At 54.5% G+C, this 18,431-nt stretch overlaps 2 protein-coding genes across 5 annotated transcripts; both read left to right on the top strand.

The window, feature by feature from the left end:
• Window positions 1–276: 276 nt before the first annotated feature.
• Window positions 277–2,398, top strand: DCTN6 (dynactin subunit 6). Its single transcript, XM_062627643.1, has 7 exons — window positions 277–398; window positions 492–556; window positions 635–740; window positions 1,248–1,336; window positions 1,537–1,584; window positions 1,838–1,980; window positions 2,056–2,398. Exons 1-7 carry the CDS (start codon window positions 376–378, stop codon window positions 2,152–2,154), a joined length of 573 nt encoding a protein of 190 aa, XP_062483627.1. The 5' UTR covers window positions 277–375; the 3' UTR covers window positions 2,155–2,398.
• A 2,165-nt stretch (window positions 2,399–4,563) lies between these two features.
• Window positions 4,564–18,141, top strand: RBPMS (RNA binding protein, mRNA processing factor). 4 transcript variants are annotated; one of them, XR_009966460.1, is made up of 9 exons: window positions 4,564–4,731; window positions 10,614–10,691; window positions 11,570–11,608; window positions 11,728–11,790; window positions 12,480–12,630; window positions 14,802–14,871; window positions 15,863–15,968; window positions 16,650–16,762; window positions 17,559–18,141. XR_009966460.1 is itself a non-coding variant. In XM_062627642.1 (8 exons), the coding sequence occupies exons 1-8, from the start codon at window positions 4,669–4,671 to the stop codon at window positions 16,653–16,655; spliced, it is 576 nt and encodes a 191-aa protein (XP_062483626.1). In that variant the 5' UTR covers window positions 4,564–4,668; the 3' UTR covers window positions 16,656–18,141. The 4 variants fall into 4 exon arrangements, 3 of the variants coding, with proteins under 3 accessions (XP_062483626.1, XP_062483624.1, XP_062483625.1); XM_062627642.1 differs by having other exon boundaries at window positions 16,650–18,141; XM_062627641.1 differs by lacking the exons at window positions 16,650–16,762; window positions 17,559–18,141 and adding an exon at window positions 13,455–13,585 and having other exon boundaries at window positions 4,570–4,731; window positions 15,863–15,973.
• The last annotated feature ends 290 nt before the right edge of the window (window positions 18,142–18,431 follow it).

Genomic DNA, 18,431 nt, shown 5'->3' with positions numbered 1-18,431 from the left:
GACCCCTGTGTGCTGCGGGACGGCACCGGGAGCCCCGGCGGTGCTCGGAAACTGGGCGGGGGACCCGCGGGCCACACCCCGCCCCGGGTGGCCGCGTGTGGCTCGGGCGAGGGGCGGCGTGCTCCGGCCCTCCCAGGTTAATTCCGCGCTGTCCCGGCGCCACCCCCCGCCCCGCCCCGCCCCGCACTTCCAGCCCAGCGCCGGTACAGGCCGTGGGCACGCGCCTGAAGTCCGGTTGCCTTTGAATCGCCGTGGGTGAAGCGGGGTCGCGCGGGGTGCGAAGAACGGCCCGGGGGGGACCCCTGCGTGAGCGTAAGGCCAAGGTGCGCGGCCCCGAACCCCCGCACAGGCCCCGCGCAGGCACAGGCGGCCGTCATGGCGGAGAAGGTGCAAAAGAGGTGAGTGTCCCCAGACACACCCCCTCCCCGGGACGTGGCGGGGCTGCCCGCCCCTCTCCGGTTCACCTTACTGAGCCCTGTCCGTTCCCCCAGCGTCAAGATCGCGCCGGGGGCCGTGGTGTGCGTGGAAAGCGAGATCCGCGGCGACGTGACTGTCGGTAAGGCATCAGGCCTCTCCGCTGCCCGAGTGCTGCGGCGGGGCTGGACGAGGGGTGACCTCGGCTTGTTCCCGGCAGGGCCCAGGACGGTGATCCACCCCAAGGCCAGGATCATCGCCGAAGCAGGACCTATTATCATCGGGGAAGGCAACCTGATCGAGGAGCAGGCCCTCATCGTCAATGGGTCAGTACGGAGCTGGACAACACCCACGGGGTCACCTCATTTTTGGGAGGAAACGCTCCTTTTTTGGGAACACTGACCCCCAGCTCCAAACTGGATGAGGAGAGGATGTGTTTGGGATCCCTTGGTCATGTTCCCAGCTTGGGCTTTGCAGATAGTTGGTGTTCCCTGAGATATTCCCTGAGGACAGCAATCCTGTCCTGACAATGAGAGACCCTGTGCAAGAGCAAGCCATCTCCAAACCCCACCGCTCTAGCTGGATGGGACAGAATCACAGAATCCCAGACTGGTTTAGGATGGAAGGGACTTTAAAGATCATCCAGTTCAACCCCCCTGCCATGGGCAGGGACACCTTCCACTAGGTCAGGTTGCTCCAAGTCCGGTCTGGTCTGGCTTTGAACACTGCCAGGGACGGGGCATAATACACACGATGTTTCTCAAAATCAAGCTGCCAAACATTACAATACCTTTGTGATCTCAAAACTTGAAATATATTCTCCCATCTTGCAGGTATCCAGAAAATATTACTCCAGAAACTGAAGAGGTGGAGCCCAAACCCATGGTCATCGGCACCAACAATGTTTTTGAAGTTGGGTGTTGTATCCTTGCTGTGCTGTGAGATCGAATGTGTGATACACCGCACTTGTGGATCAGTATGAGGGGAAAGGTATGGGCTCTCTTGTGGTTCAGGCAGCACAGGGCTGTTTATTGCAGGTTGTTGGTTTGAAAATGGCACCAGGGTTTACCTTTGGAAATAAAAGCAGAACATTCTGCAGTTTTCTTTAACATGGACCCGTAGATTCCCAAGCAATGAAGGTAGGAGATAACAATGTCATTGAATCCAAAGGTAAGTCTTGGCTCATCATCTTGTGAGATTTTGTAGAAGCTGGGAACAGTAGAGGTGGTTTCTTGCTGTAGGTGAGGCTGTTGACAATGCTGTGATTTCCACACAAAAGCCCAGTGTGTGACTGGCCTTGGTGGGACCAGCCTGGGCTGGGTCTGCCTCCTGGTGCTGAACAGCTCATGGTATTGATGTTGGGTAGTGCAGGGTATATCCACACCATGGGCATGACTCTCACAATGATTCCTCTCCCTGGCAGCATTTGTTGGCAGGAACGTGATCCTGACAAGCGGCTGCATCATCGGGGCCTGCTGTAACATCAACACCTACGAGGTGATCCCTGAAAACACTGTCATCTATGGGGCTGACTGCCTCCGCCGTGTCCAGACCGAGCGGCCACAGGTGAGTGTGACGCATGGGTGACACCATCCCTGTTGCATCCTCTGAGAGCTGCCCTCACCCTGCCTCTGCTCCCAGCCCCAGACACTGCAGCTGGATTTCCTGATGAAGATCTTGCCAAACTACCATCACCTAAAGAAGACCGTGAAGGCTACATCCACTCCTGTCAAGAGCTGAGCATCTTCTGCTGCTGGTGGCTGATGAGAAGGGGTTTCATCTGGTCCTGGGAAGTACTCCCCAGCTCTAGGAAGTGGCTGACCATTCCATATTTGGGAAAAAAATCTAATACCATCTTGATTGTGTCTGTCATTTATATTCTGCCCAGCACCTCGAGTCTGCTGTGGATCAGTTGTCTCTCATGCACTAACTCAATTGTACATTTTTGGTTTTGGGAATAAAATGCTACCTGCTCTTCTGTCAAGGGAGAGACTGCCGTCCTGCCTGGGTCAGGTGCTGAACTGCCATTGCCACCATCCTATTTCCTACAAGGATGCTGGAGAGGGACTGTAGCGATAAGGGGTGATGGGTTCAAACTGAAACAGGGGAAGTTCAGGTTAGATCTAAGGAAGAAGGTTTTTACTGTGAGGGTGGTGAGGCACTGGCACAGGTTGCCCAAAGAAGTGGTGAATGCTCCATCCCTGGCAGTGTTCAAGGCCAGGTTGGACAGAGCCTTGGGCAACATGGTTTAGTGTGAGGCATCCCTGCCCACGGCAGGGGATTTGGAACTGGATGAGATTAAGGTCCTTTCCAGCTCAAACCATTCTGTGATCCTATGATCCCTTGAGGACAGCCCAGGTGCTGTCTCCCTGCTCTTCTCTTCCCTGGCTGCCGGCAGAGGGAGATGGACCCACACCAGGGGAGAGCAGGGCTGCTTGGAGGAAGGGATTTTCTTGTCCTGCTTCACCAATCCATGCGGATTTTGGATGGGGAAAGGCTCCAGACCTCTCCCTGGTCTTCAAAGGCACCTACTCAGCTTCCCTCCTAGAGGGTCCACAATGGAGCGGAAGCTCCTCCACTCATCAGCTGAGCTTTGGACACATCCATGCTTCCCATCCAGCCCCTGAGATGTACCAGGAATATTACTCACACCTTCCCCCTCTGACCGTGTACAACATTGCCCGATGTTGTGTCTTGGTGCAGAAGGAAATTAATGTTGGAGCAGAAATCTGTAGGAAGGAGAGTGGAGAGAGCATCAGCAGCCACCTGCAGAGGAATCCCAAGTGCCAGCTGGGCTGCAAGACATGGGGTGCTAATTTGGGACCAGGGGGGTTAGGTGGGACAGGCCAAGGCACAAACAGGACAGCACACACCAGATTTGCTCCAAGTTCAGTTACAGGAATACCCAAAATAAAAACCCACTGTTTACTGGCTTTGCAGCTCCAGTCCTTGGTCCAGCACTTGTGACAGTGCAGCTCTTCCCCAAAGCCAAATCCAAACAAGGGCTGAACCCTTGTCCCCCAGCTTGAAATATAAGGCAAACCTTTGCTGGGAATTCATCCCAAAAGCACGAGGCTCCAGCAGATTCAAGCAACTAGATCAGCCCCCACACTTCAGGTGCCCTCTCTGGGCCACCTGCCCTGGTAGCCAGATGCTTCCAGCTCCCCAAATCCAGCTGGCATGGCTTATTTCCATTTCCCTCACAGCATGAGAGGTTCTGCTCTGTAAATCACCACTGTGGGGGCTGGAAACACTCTGCTCTAGGTCAGTGGTGGGGCTGAATCCATCCAGGCTGCCCACAGGCCTGCAGATCTGTTTTTTCCAGAGTTGCCATGATCTTAAAACACCTACTTGGTACAAGCCCTTTGCCATCAGCAGGATGTCCTCAGTGTCACCTCTGGTCCTCATGTATTGTGTCCCATCTTCTTCAGACACGGCTGCTGGTCCAATGCTTTTCACCCTGAGGGTCTCCATCATGCTACACCATCCATGGAGATGTGACAGGGCTGGGACCGACCCAAAGGTCAGACAGAAGAAAGGTGAGCAGGGTGCAAACTCACCTGAAGCTCTGCCTAAATGGGGAGTGGGGTGGGAGCCTAAACGCAGCCCCAGGGCCAGCCCCACAGCCAGCCCTGCCCCCGTGTGTTCCTCCATCCATGCCCTGTGTCCCCAGCACTGTCCCCTCCTCTGCCCCACAGCCCTGCTGCAGCCGTGACCCTGGGAGTGTGCCCTGTGTCCCCAGGACTGTGTCCTATGTTCCCATCCTTGTGTCCTACATCCCCAGTCCTATGACTGGACTGCCGCACGTCCCCAGCCCTGTGTCCCGCGTTCCCAGGCCCATGACCCAGATTCCTGTCCTGTATCCCCAACCCTGCGTGCCATCTTACCAGCCGCATCCTGTGTCTCCAGCCTCTTGCCCTGTATTCCTAACCCTGTGCCCAGTGTTCCTAGCCCTGTGTCGCAACTTCCCAGCCTTCTGTCCTGTATCCCCAAACCCGTGTCCCATCTTCCCAGCCTTCTGCCCCGTGTCCCAGACCTGCCTCATTCACCCTCCCGACCCTCCTATCCCCGTGCCCCCATCCCTCCCCCCCGCCTCCAGTTCCCCCCGGAACCTCCCTCCCCCTCCTCCCAGTCCCTCCCCCGGCCCCGCCCCGGTTCCCCCCGCGCCCTCCACCGCAGCCTCCAGCCTTCAGCACCGCCCGCCCGGGACGCGGCTGCCGCCGGCGGGACAACGCGCCTGGCCCCGAGCGCAGCATGAGCAACCTCCCCGCCGACCGGGAGGGCGGCCCCGCCGACACCGGCCTGCCCGAGGAGGAGGTACCGGGGGAAGGAGGGGATGTGGGGTTCGGGGGGTCCAGCATCCCCCTCCCCACCCGCAGCTCCCCTACGCCGGGGGTGTCCTGTCGGTCCCGGGACTGCTGCTGGAGATGGGGCACAGAGAACTGCGGGCAGCGCATCCCCCGGTCCCCGGGACAGCCCCGCATCCCCTTGCAAACACCCTTCTGCCTCCCCGCGGAGCCTCGCAGCACCCCGGGGTGGGGCGGGTGCCCAAGCAGCCTCCACCCCCTCCCCAGGGCCGGTGTTTGAGGTGACCGGTAGTGGGTACCATGCATGTCCGCATCTCTCAGCCCGAGGGTCTCACCCCAAAGATGTACCCCCGCCCTCATCCCCACGGGAGGCAAACCCCACACAGACTCTGCAAGCGTGGAGTTCCTGGTTTTACCCGTGACCTTGAGATGGGAATTTGGACTTTGGGAGGGTGAGAGCAGGTAGATAGGATCTCCTCCTCACCTTTCGCCCCACCGTCTGTTCCGGCACGTCACTTTTCGATGGGGTCTCTGACTGATGGGCACATGGGGATGCTCTGCTCCCCTGCTCTCGCCTACCTCAGGGTTTTTGATTTTCCAGCCTGAAGCTTACCAAAGTTTCCCAAAGTGCTCCAATAAGGGGGAATTTCTCCACTGGTGGCCTCACCAGATCCTTGCAGGTGATGGTGATGATGTGGCTCGCAAAGGGAACGCCGGTGGGAGAAGTCCATTAAGGCCTGTTGCCTTTCCCAGCACCCTGCTCCCAGCTGGACCCAAGGGGGGCGAGGGGCTGGCCATGGCACTGCTGGCCCTTGGAGACCCCCTGACCAGGGGGATGCTGAACATGAGGAGTCCCTGCGAGGTGCCAGAGTCTCCTATTGTACTGGGAACATGTTAGGAGGGTGATGGCTGCTCCTGTTTGCAAACCAGACTCCTCCAGAGCCAGGCAGGTATTTTTCCCTGCACAAGTTTTTCCCAGCCTCGGCTGGAAGAGCCGGTGCTGTCAAATATTTGCTTAAGCTCAGGTGAAGGGGGTTGCCCAACTACTGTGCCCTACCTCCCCCTTCCCTGGGGCTTCCAGCCATGTCCCCCTAAAAACAAAAGAGGGAGAAGCATCATGGGGAGGTCAGTCAGGGTGCTGCTGGGTGAGACAAGCCTCTGCTCTGCCCTCACTCCTCCCTGGGCTGGCCAGAGTCCTACTGCCCAGCGTGCTCACCCCATCCCTATCCCCTTCCCCCAGAAAAGGGATCCCCAGGTTTGGGGGAGCTGTGGGACCAGGGGTGGGAGTGCCCACAGAGGAGCCTGGAGGGGAGGGAGAAAAATTTGGGAAGGAGGTCCCGTCACTCCAGCCAGGCAAGGACGGCATGTAAAAGGCTCAGCAGAGGCCTTATTTGGTAGCAGAGCAGCTCAAGAGAGCCCAGCTTGTGGCCCTTGTCCCCATCCAGATCCTTCATCCCAGGGAACCAGGGCATGGAGAGGAGACCCCAGGGGTGGTTTTGGGGGGGGGGGTACCCAGCAAGTGGATGAGGTTTGTCCCAGTGCTGCACCTCCCCCATGCTCCTGATTCCTTTCCTCCTCTAAGCACAGGGTCTGGAGGGTTTTTAGCCAGACACAACCGTGCATGAACCCCCCCAGTGCCTGCTGCTCACTCCTCTGCTCTGTTGCAATCCCCCATTTGCTCCCTTGGCTTCTCGCTGGCTTTTCTTCCTCTGCCGCTTCCTCGTTCCAGCCCCAGCAGCTCCGGACTGGCTCTTCCCAGAGGGCTGCTCCGTTCCTCCCATTATCCCACCGGACATTTGGCTACTGATCTGGAGAAGTGGCTGCGGGTGGCAGGACTGAAGGCTGAGCCCCTTCCTCCTGCATCCCAGCAGCACAGGAGCCAGCATCCCCTTGTTTATGTCAGGGAATTTTGCGGGTTGATGGCATGTGTACACGCAGCCCAAGAATCTAAACCCAGCCAAAGAGGAGGACACTCCATTACCAGAGAGACTATTTATGCAGGGATTAATCCCTGTGGGGCTGGAATTCACCCCACCACGTGGGAGGCAGCACCCCACTTTGCCAGGGAGAAGGGGAGGAAGCTCTGCTTGCCCTGTTTTATGGCTTGATCGCAGTGTTCCTGCTACCACTGGGGCAGTCAAGCAGTTAATCGGCTGGTAGAGAATTAAAGCGAGCCCCCACTGAAGTGTGGTGGATGGGGAGCTGGGCATGAAGGAGGCCATTAAATGCCTTGTGAATGAATCACCCAGACACCTTCCGCCTCTCCCTGATGGCCCCCAGCCTGTTAACGTTTACTAGGGGTGGTTTGTGCAGGGGCAGGGGTGCGTGACCATGCTGGTCAGCCCCCAGCGTCCCATGGGATGGTCGGGTTGGATGAGGCTTGGAGCAACCCGGTCTAGTGGAAGGTGTCACTGCCCATGACATGGGGATGGAACTGGATGAGCTTTAAGGTCCTTTCCAACCCAAATCATTCTGTCACCCGATGGAGGTCCAAGGCAGGCAAATTACTCCCTGGTGCCTCCTTAGCTGTGGGAGACAAACCTGGCTTGTGGCCTCTCCAGTATCCCTTAGATTGATCCCAGACAGGACATGGTGTTTGGGGACATCAGAAGGTGATGGTGCAACGCAGAGGTGAGAGGGACACGCCAAAAGCAGGATGGAGATGGCTTCCTAAGAAGAGAGGAGAGCAGCAGAAGCTAGGAAAAGACTTTGCTGTCTTACTGACAGTAAGAACCAGGAAGGGACAAACCAGGAGTGAGGCAGTGGAATTGGGATTCAGTGGCCCTGGCAAACCTGGGAGCTGTGGGACACAGTGGCAGGAGGAGGGCCATGGAAAGTGGACTTGGTGTAGTCCCACAGTCGTCATCCCCACTGAAAGACATCAAGGTGGTGGCTGCCTGCAAGGTCCAGCACCCATGGCCAGAGGTTTCCTGGAGCAAGCACTGGCACTTCTTACCTGGCAGAAACCTTTGGTTTCACCCCAAATTGTAACAAAAGAGAGATGGAGAAATGCTCCACCAAGAGCATTTGGACCCCCTCTTGGAGGGGTCATTTTTCCCTATGGAAGAGCACACACCTAGTGAGGCTTTTCCCCCCCCCCTCAAAGGCAGTATTTTGCCCTGGGAGTGTTCAGGGTTGAGGATGGAGGCAGAGCCCCTGGGATGTCTCGGCACAGCAGCGCCTGGAGCAGCTCCTTGCGGGTTTGAAGCTCCTTTTCCATTTAAGGGCAGAAGTAATATTTCCGCCTAAAATAATCTTTCCCCTTGGCAAGAGGATATCCGTCCAGCCTGCTGGGAATTATCCCCGAGGACGCTCCCTTTGTCTGCCTTTCTCTTGCTTTAGCACCCAAATCCTCCCACCTGCTTGCTACCCAGCCCAGCAAGAGGATGTTGTTTACGCAAGACCTACTCGAACATCCCTTTGGCTGGGTACGCCACCCACCAGCCCCTTTTCGGGATTCAAGTGGGGTGTGCCTATGACCTCCTATCTCTTCCCTCCGCTTCCCAGCTCCCAAAACATCCTTTTGGGGCTGGAAACCAGCTGGGAGATCTTTTGGAGCCTTCCTCCTTCTCTCACTCTAATTTGACGGTTTAAAACTTGGCCGACCCATGTTTGAACTTTCAAAGAAAACAAGTCATTACTGAAGAGAAGCCTTTCCTTTGCAAGGAGGCCCAATTCCAGAGGGCTTTCCAGGGTCTTTTATCTCCCATCTCTCTGCCGGGCAGCTATGGGGCTAAATGATCTGGCAAACCGGGCTCATGGGGATTTGGATTTCAGGGATGTGGTGGGTTCCCCTGTGGAGCCATCTCTGAGGCCTCTGGTCCCTGCGGAGAGGAGAGGCTGGAAGACAGCAAGCTAACATGCCAGGGAGGACCAGAGGCTTGAGGGATGATGGAGACAGGGGGAAACCATGCAGGGATACTCAGCCTCCTCCAAAGTAAAACCCAGCTGGGAGGGTGGATGTGTCTGGTGATCCGATTCCCCAGATAGCAGGCATGCTCAGTGGATCTGTCTGAAGGGGAATACTTTTATTTTCCCTTAGGAAAGGATAAATTTGCCTTCCTTAATTGAAATTCATGGATGCAAGGGGAGGTCCTGCGGATGAATTCCTCCTCAGCCCCTTCCAGGCGAAATCTGGGAAGTGTCTCCATTAGGAGACAGTGCAGCATTGAGTGCTTAGGGATGCTCCATCACCCTTTGATCTCAAGAGAAAGGCAGAAAGCTGGTGGGGGTCCCCAAAGCATCTTGTGGGGACTTTCCAGCTCACCGTGAATGATCCCAGTAACAGGGACAGGCTACAGGGCTGTGCCCAGCTGCAGCTGTGGCTCTGGAAGGGGTGAGGACATGCCTGCACTGATCCCATCCAGCCTGGAGCTCTCAGCATCCTTCTAGGCAAAGCCCTGAGCATGCTTTCCTGGCTGGAGCAGGGCTTGGTTTCCAAGAGAAGCCAAGCCTGGGATGGCTGTACTTTCATGGCTGGCCTGTTTTCTGGCACCCAGTGATGGAAGATGGGTACCAGCAGCCCGATGGGTATCGCACCAGGGCTGTTGACACAAGGGCTACATGCAAATAGCCCCTTTTGTAATTTAACCTTTTGTTATTTAGTAGATACAGGTCAGCCGGAGATTTTGCTACAAAAGCAGGAATGTTTGCAGCTCTCAGGCCCTGGGAGATGGGGTAGATAGCTTATCTGCAAGAGAAAGAAGAAATGTCAGCAGAAGAATAGGCCTGGGGTGGCTGTTTCTGGCTGTGGGAATGGGGCAGACAAAGTGCGTGGCCAAAAACCTAAAATAGATAAAAAAGAAATTGAGATTTACCCCTTCCTCCAGGCCAAATCTGACAGCTTGGAACCGGGGGGGGGGGGGGGGGGGGGGGGTACGACGACGATACACGACTGTGATTTAGCCCCTTGGGATGAGCTCTTTCAAGGTATTGGCTGTCCAAAATAAGCTACGGCCATTCAATCCCCCAGATAACCTCCTAGTAAGGTGCTACAGGAGCACTGGAAATGATAGGGATTGCAAGGCAGGGATGTGAGATCCATGTCCAGGTGCCTCAACAAGAGCAGGGATGGTGGATGGGGACACAGCAGGGCTGAGACCAAGCTGCTACTCATCCCCAACATGATCTGAGGCTAAATACAGCCCTAGGGTGAGGGTCTCAGGTGAGGATAGTTGGGGCTGTTCTCAGCCCTAGGCTCCTGCCAGCCATCCAAGTGTTTGGATGAGATTTTTGGGAATGAGGAGAAGGGGACTGGCAGTAGATCCAACTGTTGGTCTCCTGCTTCACACTGCTCCCCCGGTTAGGAGCTGGTTCTAAAGCAAAACCATCATGGCACGGGTCGTTCCCCAGGTGGGGTTTGCCTGTTCCTGAGAGTTAAACCCCCTTAAAAAAGTGACTTTTATAAACCAGGGACAAGCTGCTTAAAAACAGCTCCCTCTAAAACAGGGCCAGTGGTCCAGGAGGAAGAGTTGGGTTTTGCTTCTCCCAAGTCCTTCATGAGCTGCTGCAATTAAGCAGAGACAATAGGCATTGGCTGCAGAGTGAGGGCTCTGCTGGGGAGGCCAGGAGAGATCCTGTTTGCCAGACCTGGGTAAGAAGGGTCCAGGATGCTTTTTGACCCAGAGGGAACTCAGTGTGGTGAGGACAGGTCTTGGTTACCTTTCCATGGTGTCTTACCAGCTTACTTCATGGTCCCATGAAGTATGGGGATACCTTTCCCAAAAATGCCACATCCCCCAAGTGTGGATTAAGGATTCTAGCTGCCCACGAGATTCCCCTTGGACTGGCATCGTTCTGGAGTGCCACCACCAGAGGCTGTGGGATGCATGGGGTATTCCCATGTTGGGGATGAGGGATGATCACCAGGAACCTCCTTTTCTTTTCTTCTAGGTGAGGACGCTCTTCGTTAGTGGGTTGCCTCTGGACATTAAGCCCCGGGAACTTTACCTGCTCTTCAGGCCCTTTAAGGTACCAGACCGGGGAGGGGAGAAGGGGGATGAAGCACAGGGCAGGCCCCCTGCACCTCCCATGACCTCGCCAGCCTTGGTGGGATCTGGAAACCTGCTGGTGTTTCTTCCAGAATATATCTAATTTTGTGATTTTATTCACAGAAACAAGTTTCTGCACCTTTTTTTCCCCAATAGAAGGCATGAAAACTCAGGCAGTGGCTCAGATCTGTTACCACAGTGGACCTTTCTGAGCAGCCTTCCAATACCTAAAGGAGCCGGCAAGCAATCTGGAGAGGACCTTTTTACAAGGGCATGTAGAGATAGGACAAGGGGGAATGGCTTTAAACTGTGAGGGTGGTGAAGCCCTGGCACAGGTTGCCCAGAGAAGCTGTGGCTGCCTCATCCCTGGCAGTGCTCAAAGCCAGGTTGGACAGAGCTTGGAGCAACCCTGGTCTAGTGGAAGGTGTCCCTGCCCATGGCGGGGGCTTGGAACTGGATGAGCTTTAAGGTGCCTTCCAACCCAAACCATTCTGTGATTCTGTGACTCTATAAACCACAGGAAAATGGCATCAGGCTCTTTGGGGTTTAATTGCACATTGACTCACACCCCATTTAGCAGAAGACTGTTGGCTGCAGACCTCCAGTCTCTTCACCCTGCGAGACCTATATCTCAGACACTAGCTCTTTTCAAACACAAAGGACAGTAGCATCAGGCATCCACATCCTTACAAAAATCCAGCAGCGGTGAGTCCCTGTGCTGGTGGCAAGCTCCCCTCTGTGCCTACCTGATGCCCCAAAGCTGTAGGGCTGCTGGGTGATGGATACAGGAGGTTTCCCTCTCCAAAGGGCAGCTGAAAAGTGGGGATCTCCACCAACCACCCTTTTTTATTCTTGCAGGGATACGAAGGGTCCCTCATCAAACTCACCTCCAAGCAGGTAGGAGCCACTTAAAGTGGGGTGAGCATCCCATGCCATGCACCACCGGTCTCTGGGGTGAGGGGCTCCTCCTCTGCTCCCTATCAGCCTCACCGATGGTCCCTGTTCTTCCTCCACAGCCCGTGGGCTTTGTCAGCTTTGACAGCCGCTCCGAAGCAGAGGCAGCGAAGAATGCACTGAATGTGAGTGCCCCTGGATGCTCCATGTATCCAGGATTTTCCCCTCCATCTCCCCATCCCTGGATACTCTCCAGATTCCTCCATCCCTGGAATGTGCATCTCCTGTACTGGCTGGTCCTACCGCATCCCTATCCCTCCAGCTAATCCCCATGGGTTGCTTCTCATCTGCATCCTCCCAGGGGGCTGCATCCCAAGGCCAAGCCTGAGGATTAGAGTCTTAGATATGAATCTGAGAGAGACGCCTTTCCCAGCCTCTCCTGTTGTTTCAGTGGGAAAAATCCCAGCTAAAGCTGCAAAAGGAAAAGCAAATTTCACTTTAGCGGCTGCCTCCTACCTCTGCAGAATTAAACCTCCTGAAAAGAGTCACGGGCAGAAGTGTGCAGAGCTGGTTCTCCAGTCCCCCTGGGGTTTTGGTTTGGGTTGTTTTTTTTTTTTCTTCCTTGGCTTCATTTTCAACGTAAGACTTTTTTTTGGCTCTGTTAATCCCTCTGGATAAGAGCGCAGGACGCTGACTGCCAAATATGGTTCCGATGCTAAAGATGCTGGAGGAATGCGAGCTGCCTCGGGGCCTGGCAGATGAGCTCATTTCAAGGCTGGAAGTGGAAAAGAAAAAAAGAAATCCAGTACTGGGGAGTTGTTTTTGCTGCGGGGCTGGTGTTCACCTGACCCACCATGCCTCTCCGCTCCCGCAGGGCATCCGCTTCGACCCCGAGATCCCCCAGACGCTGCGGCTGGAGTTTGCCAAGGCCAACACCAAGATGGCCAAGAGCAAGCTGGTGGGCACCCCAAACCCCAGCACGCCACTCCCCACTGCCATACCTCAGTTCATCACCCGGGAGACCTGTAAGTACCAGCCCCAGCTCCCCTGAGGGAGCCCCATGCCATGTCCCCCCAGCCTGCCACCGTGGCAGTGCCAGCAGGTTGCCAGGGGTTGTCCCCATCCTCATCTTCCTCAGGGAAAATGCCTTATTCAGGCAATTCAATGTCAGGCAGACATCCCAGGTGGATGTAGCAGGATGCTGGAGGGAGCAGGGATGCTGGAGGGGGGTGGTGATGGGAACACTAGGTCCCATCGGAAGCCGCAGTGCCTGTTTGCTGCAAGCATGGTGGCACGTGCTGGCTGGTGGCCGTGAGTCCCCAAACACTGGGACATGCAACAGCCGGCTCTGAATGGTGCACAGAAATGGGATGAGCTCCCGGTGCTGCTTCACAGTACCAGGGAGTATCTGGGTCTCCACAGAAGCCTCGATGATGTCTTGCTGTGAACACGCCATACCCGTTTCTGCTACTGAAAAAGTATTTCTTGTGTGGATACCAGTTCCTCGCCTCGCTGCTGTGCATGGCTGTGAGCTGCACACTCTCCTCCGCACCCACTGACACTCGATTCCTGGGGTAAATAAACATGGAGATGATGCACCGAGCGCTGTAGTATCACTTGCCACTGGGCAAACCCTGCAATTTCCCAGTGGGCGAATTTGGCGTTGGCTTTGTGGTCAGCTCTTGCCAGCAGCACCATCACGTCATGCTTCTCCAGAGGAGGCTCTGCTCCTGCTTTTGCCTGCTTTGGGGGGAGAAAGCCAACAGCTCTGCTGTTTTTTCTATCATGTGGCATGGTGGAGGCCGCGTCCTGGTGCCTGCCATTAACTCTCCTTCTTCTTTTCTTGCAGATGAGCTCACAGTGCCTGCACTTTACCCCAGTAGCCCTGAAGTGTGGGGGCCGTACCCCCTGTACCCAGCGGAGTTAGCACCTGCTCTACCTCCTCCTGCTTTCACCTATCCCGCTTCGCTGCACGCCCAGGTAATTCAGACCCATCCGCCACCACTGCACTCACCCTCACAGGCCTCCCCTTCTCCTGGGTGCTCGCTGCACCACTAACCTCTGCCCAGCTTACAGGCACTCACCCCTCCTCACTGAGACTTAGGGATGGCACCCAAACACCCCTCTCTGCTTTCCTCCCTTCACTCCCACCAGGTGCGGAGGGAGGGATTGGGGATGCTTGCTGGGGCAGGACTTGATCCATCCCCACCACTCCCAGTACCTAACAACCCATCCGCTCCCTTGAGCATCGCCGGGATGCAGCTTGCTGGATGCAAGGTGTGAAGCAAAGCAACCCTGAGGAGAGGGAAAGTGAGTTGCAAATGGAGGACCCATCTTTTATTGACAAGTGCTTTTCTGTTGGCTGCCCCGACGGCAGCACGTGGATGTTAAAATTAAGTACCTACCTAGCGGAGAAAAGGAGAACTAGAAATGGAGGCGGTGGAGGATTTCTTTGCAGTGCCAGCCTTTGGAATGTTTCCTGTAGTGGCATCACAGGGATGCTGGGAAGAGATGCTTGCCATGGAGTGGGGAACAGAAGCTGCCTCCCCAGCAGCCATGCTGGACATTATCCCAGCTTGCACTCCTCAGCTGCAGCTTGGCGGTGAGCAGGAGGAAATGAGCACATGGAAACTGATTTGCCGGATAAGCCACATCCAAAAGTCTTGAACCGGGTTATCCGGAGCCACCATCGCCGGAGCCAGAGACAGCCGGGGGCTGGTTTGAGCAGGAGGGCGAGGAAAAGCGCTCCATGTACAAACCATCCTCAGCCTTTGGATGAAACTCCAGGTTTTCAGGCCTTGCTGTTTGTAGGAAGAGCGGCGGTAAATATTATTGCAGTGACGTACTTGCCTTGTCAAATAACCACTAACAGGCAGCACCTGTGCTGCTCAGGAAGCTGGTGAAATGTCCAGCAAAGGAAATGGAGATGTAAGAAGGCTCCAAGAGCTGCTGGGAAAATCCATGCTGAGAATTGATGTTAGATGCTGAGACTATCCCCACTTGGTCCTACTGCAAGCAGCGATGCCACAGGCTGCATTCAGCCCCAGCCAGTGTCATCATCCCAACCAGAGCTGGGATGTACTGTGTGTGTTTTGACCTCCTTGGGGAAGGCTGGGAAAAGGGAACCCATAGGAGCTTCATGCCAGGGTGTGTGGCCACCACTCTTCTCACCTTGTTGCCCCTCTTGTCTTGGCAGATGCGCTGGCTCCCTCCCTCCGAGGCTGGTTCTCAGGGCTGGAAGTCCCGTCAGTTCTGCTGAATGCCGGGTGAGTGCTCTCCTGTCCTGCCCCCTGCTGCGACTCTCGCGGTCTCCAGCAGCTCAGAGCTGGTGAACATCTCATAAAGCCTTAATGAAAACTCTCCTGGAAGCCCCAGTGTGGTTACCAGGGAGGTAGGAGGATGGTTTGATTACACCTGGAACCACCGTGGATGGCAAAAGCCTTGTGAAATATGCTCTGCAAATAACTCAGCCTTTTGTGGCTAAATAAACAAAAGTGATTCAAATGGAAGAGGGGGAAAAGGTGGAAGAGGCTCGATTGATGCTGAGTATCGCTTGCTCCCATGAGCCTGCGGGAAGCCTCCTGTGCCAGTGCTTCCAGCTAAAATCTAAGCAAAGCTGTATTTAGGAAGAGGAGATGAGTGAATCCGTCAAAAAGGTCCATCTGCCTGCAGCAACCCTGGTAGCCAAAATGGGTTGCGAGGATGGAGGGTCAGGGACCACATGGTTCTCTGCCTTCTCCACCAGCCAGGAAGGGCTATGGCACAGCCCAGCAAACAGTTTTGCTGCTCAGACTTTCCTGCCTGCGTCCCATATAGAATCACAGAATGGTGTGGGTTGGAAAGGACCTTAAGATCATCCAGTTCCAACCCCCTTGCCATGGGCAGGAACACCTCACCCTAGACCATGTCACCCAGGGCTCTGTCCAGCCTGGCCTTGAACACTGGCAGGGATGGGGCATTCACAACTTCTTTGGGTAGCCTGTGCCAGGGCCTCACCACCCTCACAGTAAAGAACTTCTTCCTTATAGCTAAACTAAACCAAACTGGAAGTTTGAACCCATCACCCCCTGTCCTATTGCTGCAGTCCCTCATGAAGAGTCCCTCTTCAGCATCCAGATATACCATGTGGAGCCTATCAGGGCAGGTTTAAGCTCCAAACTACCCCCTTAGGAAGTGTAGACACTGGCCACTGCCGAACAACCTCTCCCCACGGCACACTGACCTTGGTCCCTGACCCTACGCCGTGTCCTCTCGCAGGTCTCAGGTGTGTGATGGTGGCCTACAGTCAGTCTTGTGGGTATTAATGGAGTCTTCCAAGGTGGCTACTGGGTTGGCGTGCTCTCTGCAAAACCACAGTGTGCTGGTAAGGCTGCAGTACAGCGGGGCTGTGCCTGGGGGAGGTGGCCCAGGGGGAAGGGGTAGAGGGGCAAGGAAGCCAGTGTAGTGTCCCCGAGGGAACAGGCAGCGAGGTGACAATTCCTGGGATTGACCCCTCCTCCCCCTGTGGCAGGACACCTCCAGCACCAATCCAGCGATCCATGCTCTGTCGTTCCTGCATTTATCGCTGTTATCTGGGGTGAGAGTTTCAACAGCTGAGGAATGCTTCTCGGCTTTGAATTACCCCCCAGTAATCTCATCTCGCTGCGGTGTTCACTTCCTGCCTTGGATCAACACAGACTGAATTCCTCTTAAGTGCAAATTCAGTTCCAACTTAACTCTCAGCTTCCCAGCTGGTGCCTCCCTGGTTAAAACCCCAGGGGCTACAGGAGAACAATCAGGGCCGTACTTTCCCTCTGCCTGACCCCAGGGTGCTGACAGCCTGGGCTCTCCCTGCAGGCATTTCCCATCTTGCCCTTTCCGGGTTAAACAACTGTCTCTGTAGCTGCTCTCCCTTCTTCACCCCATTTCCAAAACAATCCTCCCTCTATGCTGCAGCACGGGAGCTTCCCCACAAGGGAAAAAAGATTAACCACATCCCTTTTCTTCACTTTGCCTCAGCCCAGGATGGCAGCTACCTTTTTTTAACACCTCTCTGTTGTTACAGGCTTGAAAAACCACAAACAAAAAACCTCACACAAGTTTGGATTCCTCCAAGACTTTCCCACAGCCTCTATCACACATCTGCTCTCCTAGAAGAAAGATGAAAAAGCATACCTAGTAATAATATTTTCTTCTTTTACACTGTGTATTTGTGAGAAAGAGTGTGTTACTTCTGAAAGCATGGTTTGACAGGCATTGCTGTAGTGTTTGAAAAGTCTTCAAACAGAACCATAGGAAAGCAGACTGAAAAAAAAATCAAAAAAAAAAAAAAGGGCAAAACAAGAGCAAGTATTTTTGTACCAAACCTCCTAAACAGAACAATCTTACACTGGGTCAGACCACAGGTTTTGTGCTTGACTTTTGAATGTGTGTCAGTAGGAGTCTGTATCCCCCTGCCCCGTCAATTGCATGTCAAAGGCATGATGCTCACGTGCATGCAGATGTCAAGATGCACAATTTGGGTGTGTAGGAATTGTGCTCCCTCTGGCACAGGAATTGCGCTCCGGCTGCATCGGCAAGACATCTGCGGACACTGACAGTATTACTGTTTTCTTCCCAGTTGTACCAAATGACAACCAGACAGGACAATCAGAAACTTTCTTATGGTGATTTTGCTTTTTACCTTAGGTCTACGTTAATAGCTTGCTGTGCAAAGCTTCAGCACGGTACAACGGGCTCAGATCAGGGATGGGCAGAGATAGCCCACATATGTAGCAAGGTGACAATTTGCCTCTTCCTCCTCTTCCTGCCATGACTGCTTGAAGTTGTTATAGGCACCCTAAACTGCTGTATGAGAAAAAACAAACGACAGACCACTGGTTTGCCAGCTTACTCGAGGCTGGGCACGAGTCCTGAGCGAGCTGACGGGCAAGAGACCGCTTGACATACCAGTCTCTCCCTCTCCTTGCTCCAGGAGAAATTTGGGAAGAGCAAAGCAAACCAAAACCTCGAAGAGATTTCGGTTTCTTGCAAAAAGAGGTGCAAAACTTCTTCCATTGCCTCTCCCCCCAACCCCATCCTCACTGCGGGGCATGCTGAGCTCAGCCGTTGCCCAGGCTTTGCCATAATCAGTTTCCCAGCTGCACTGAAGACATGGGGTACCCATGGCCTTGTTAAATACATCATAACCTTTTTCTTCCTCCTTCCTTTTATTCTGTGGGTAAGCTGAGATTTCGGCTGCTGGAGCTGGGGCAGGGTGTTGGGTGAAGCAGTGCGATGGGAAACTGTCCTGTTGGGGTCTTCCGTAAAAAAATGGCACTGATACAGGCAATGTGAGAAGAAATCAATTCCAAGACAAACCCCTGAGTGGCTCTAAAAGGAATGGTATCAGCGTTTCCAAGCAATGGACTAAGTCTTTTAGCAAACTATTTCCTGTACTTTGTCTTGTGGAGAGGAGGGAAGCATCCACATTGTCTACTCCGCTTTTGGAAATGTGTTTAAAGGTACTTTTCTATTGTAATTTTTTAATAAATAAAACCAGTGATTATTATAAGTTACGTGCAGAGCATCTGTTGTGTGCTGTGTATCTGGTTGGGAACTGGCAGAAGGATCCCAGCACACACCCTTCAGGGCTTTGGGGAACAGCAGCCTCCTTCCTCTGGGTATTTGAAGGTGACACGGTGACTTTTTTCAGGGCTGATACTGTTGTCCTGCTTGGCTCACGTGGATCTCCAGGAAAGCTCCAACATCCAGGCTGGAAGGATCATCAGGCTTAAAAGAAATTATTCAAAACGTACAGAGATGTTATCGGTTAGTTTTTAAACCTACTAATCTTGGCACTGAGCGC

This window comes from Pezoporus occidentalis, unplaced genomic scaffold (genome assembly GCF_034315485.1).
Source record: "Pezoporus occidentalis ecotype Australia unplaced genomic scaffold, CSIRO_AGI_Poc_V1 ctg303, whole genome shotgun sequence".
NCBI classification, from domain to species: domain Eukaryota; kingdom Metazoa; phylum Chordata; class Aves; order Psittaciformes; family Psittacidae; genus Pezoporus; species Pezoporus occidentalis.
This window is presented reverse-complemented; position numbering and strand designations above follow the sequence as displayed.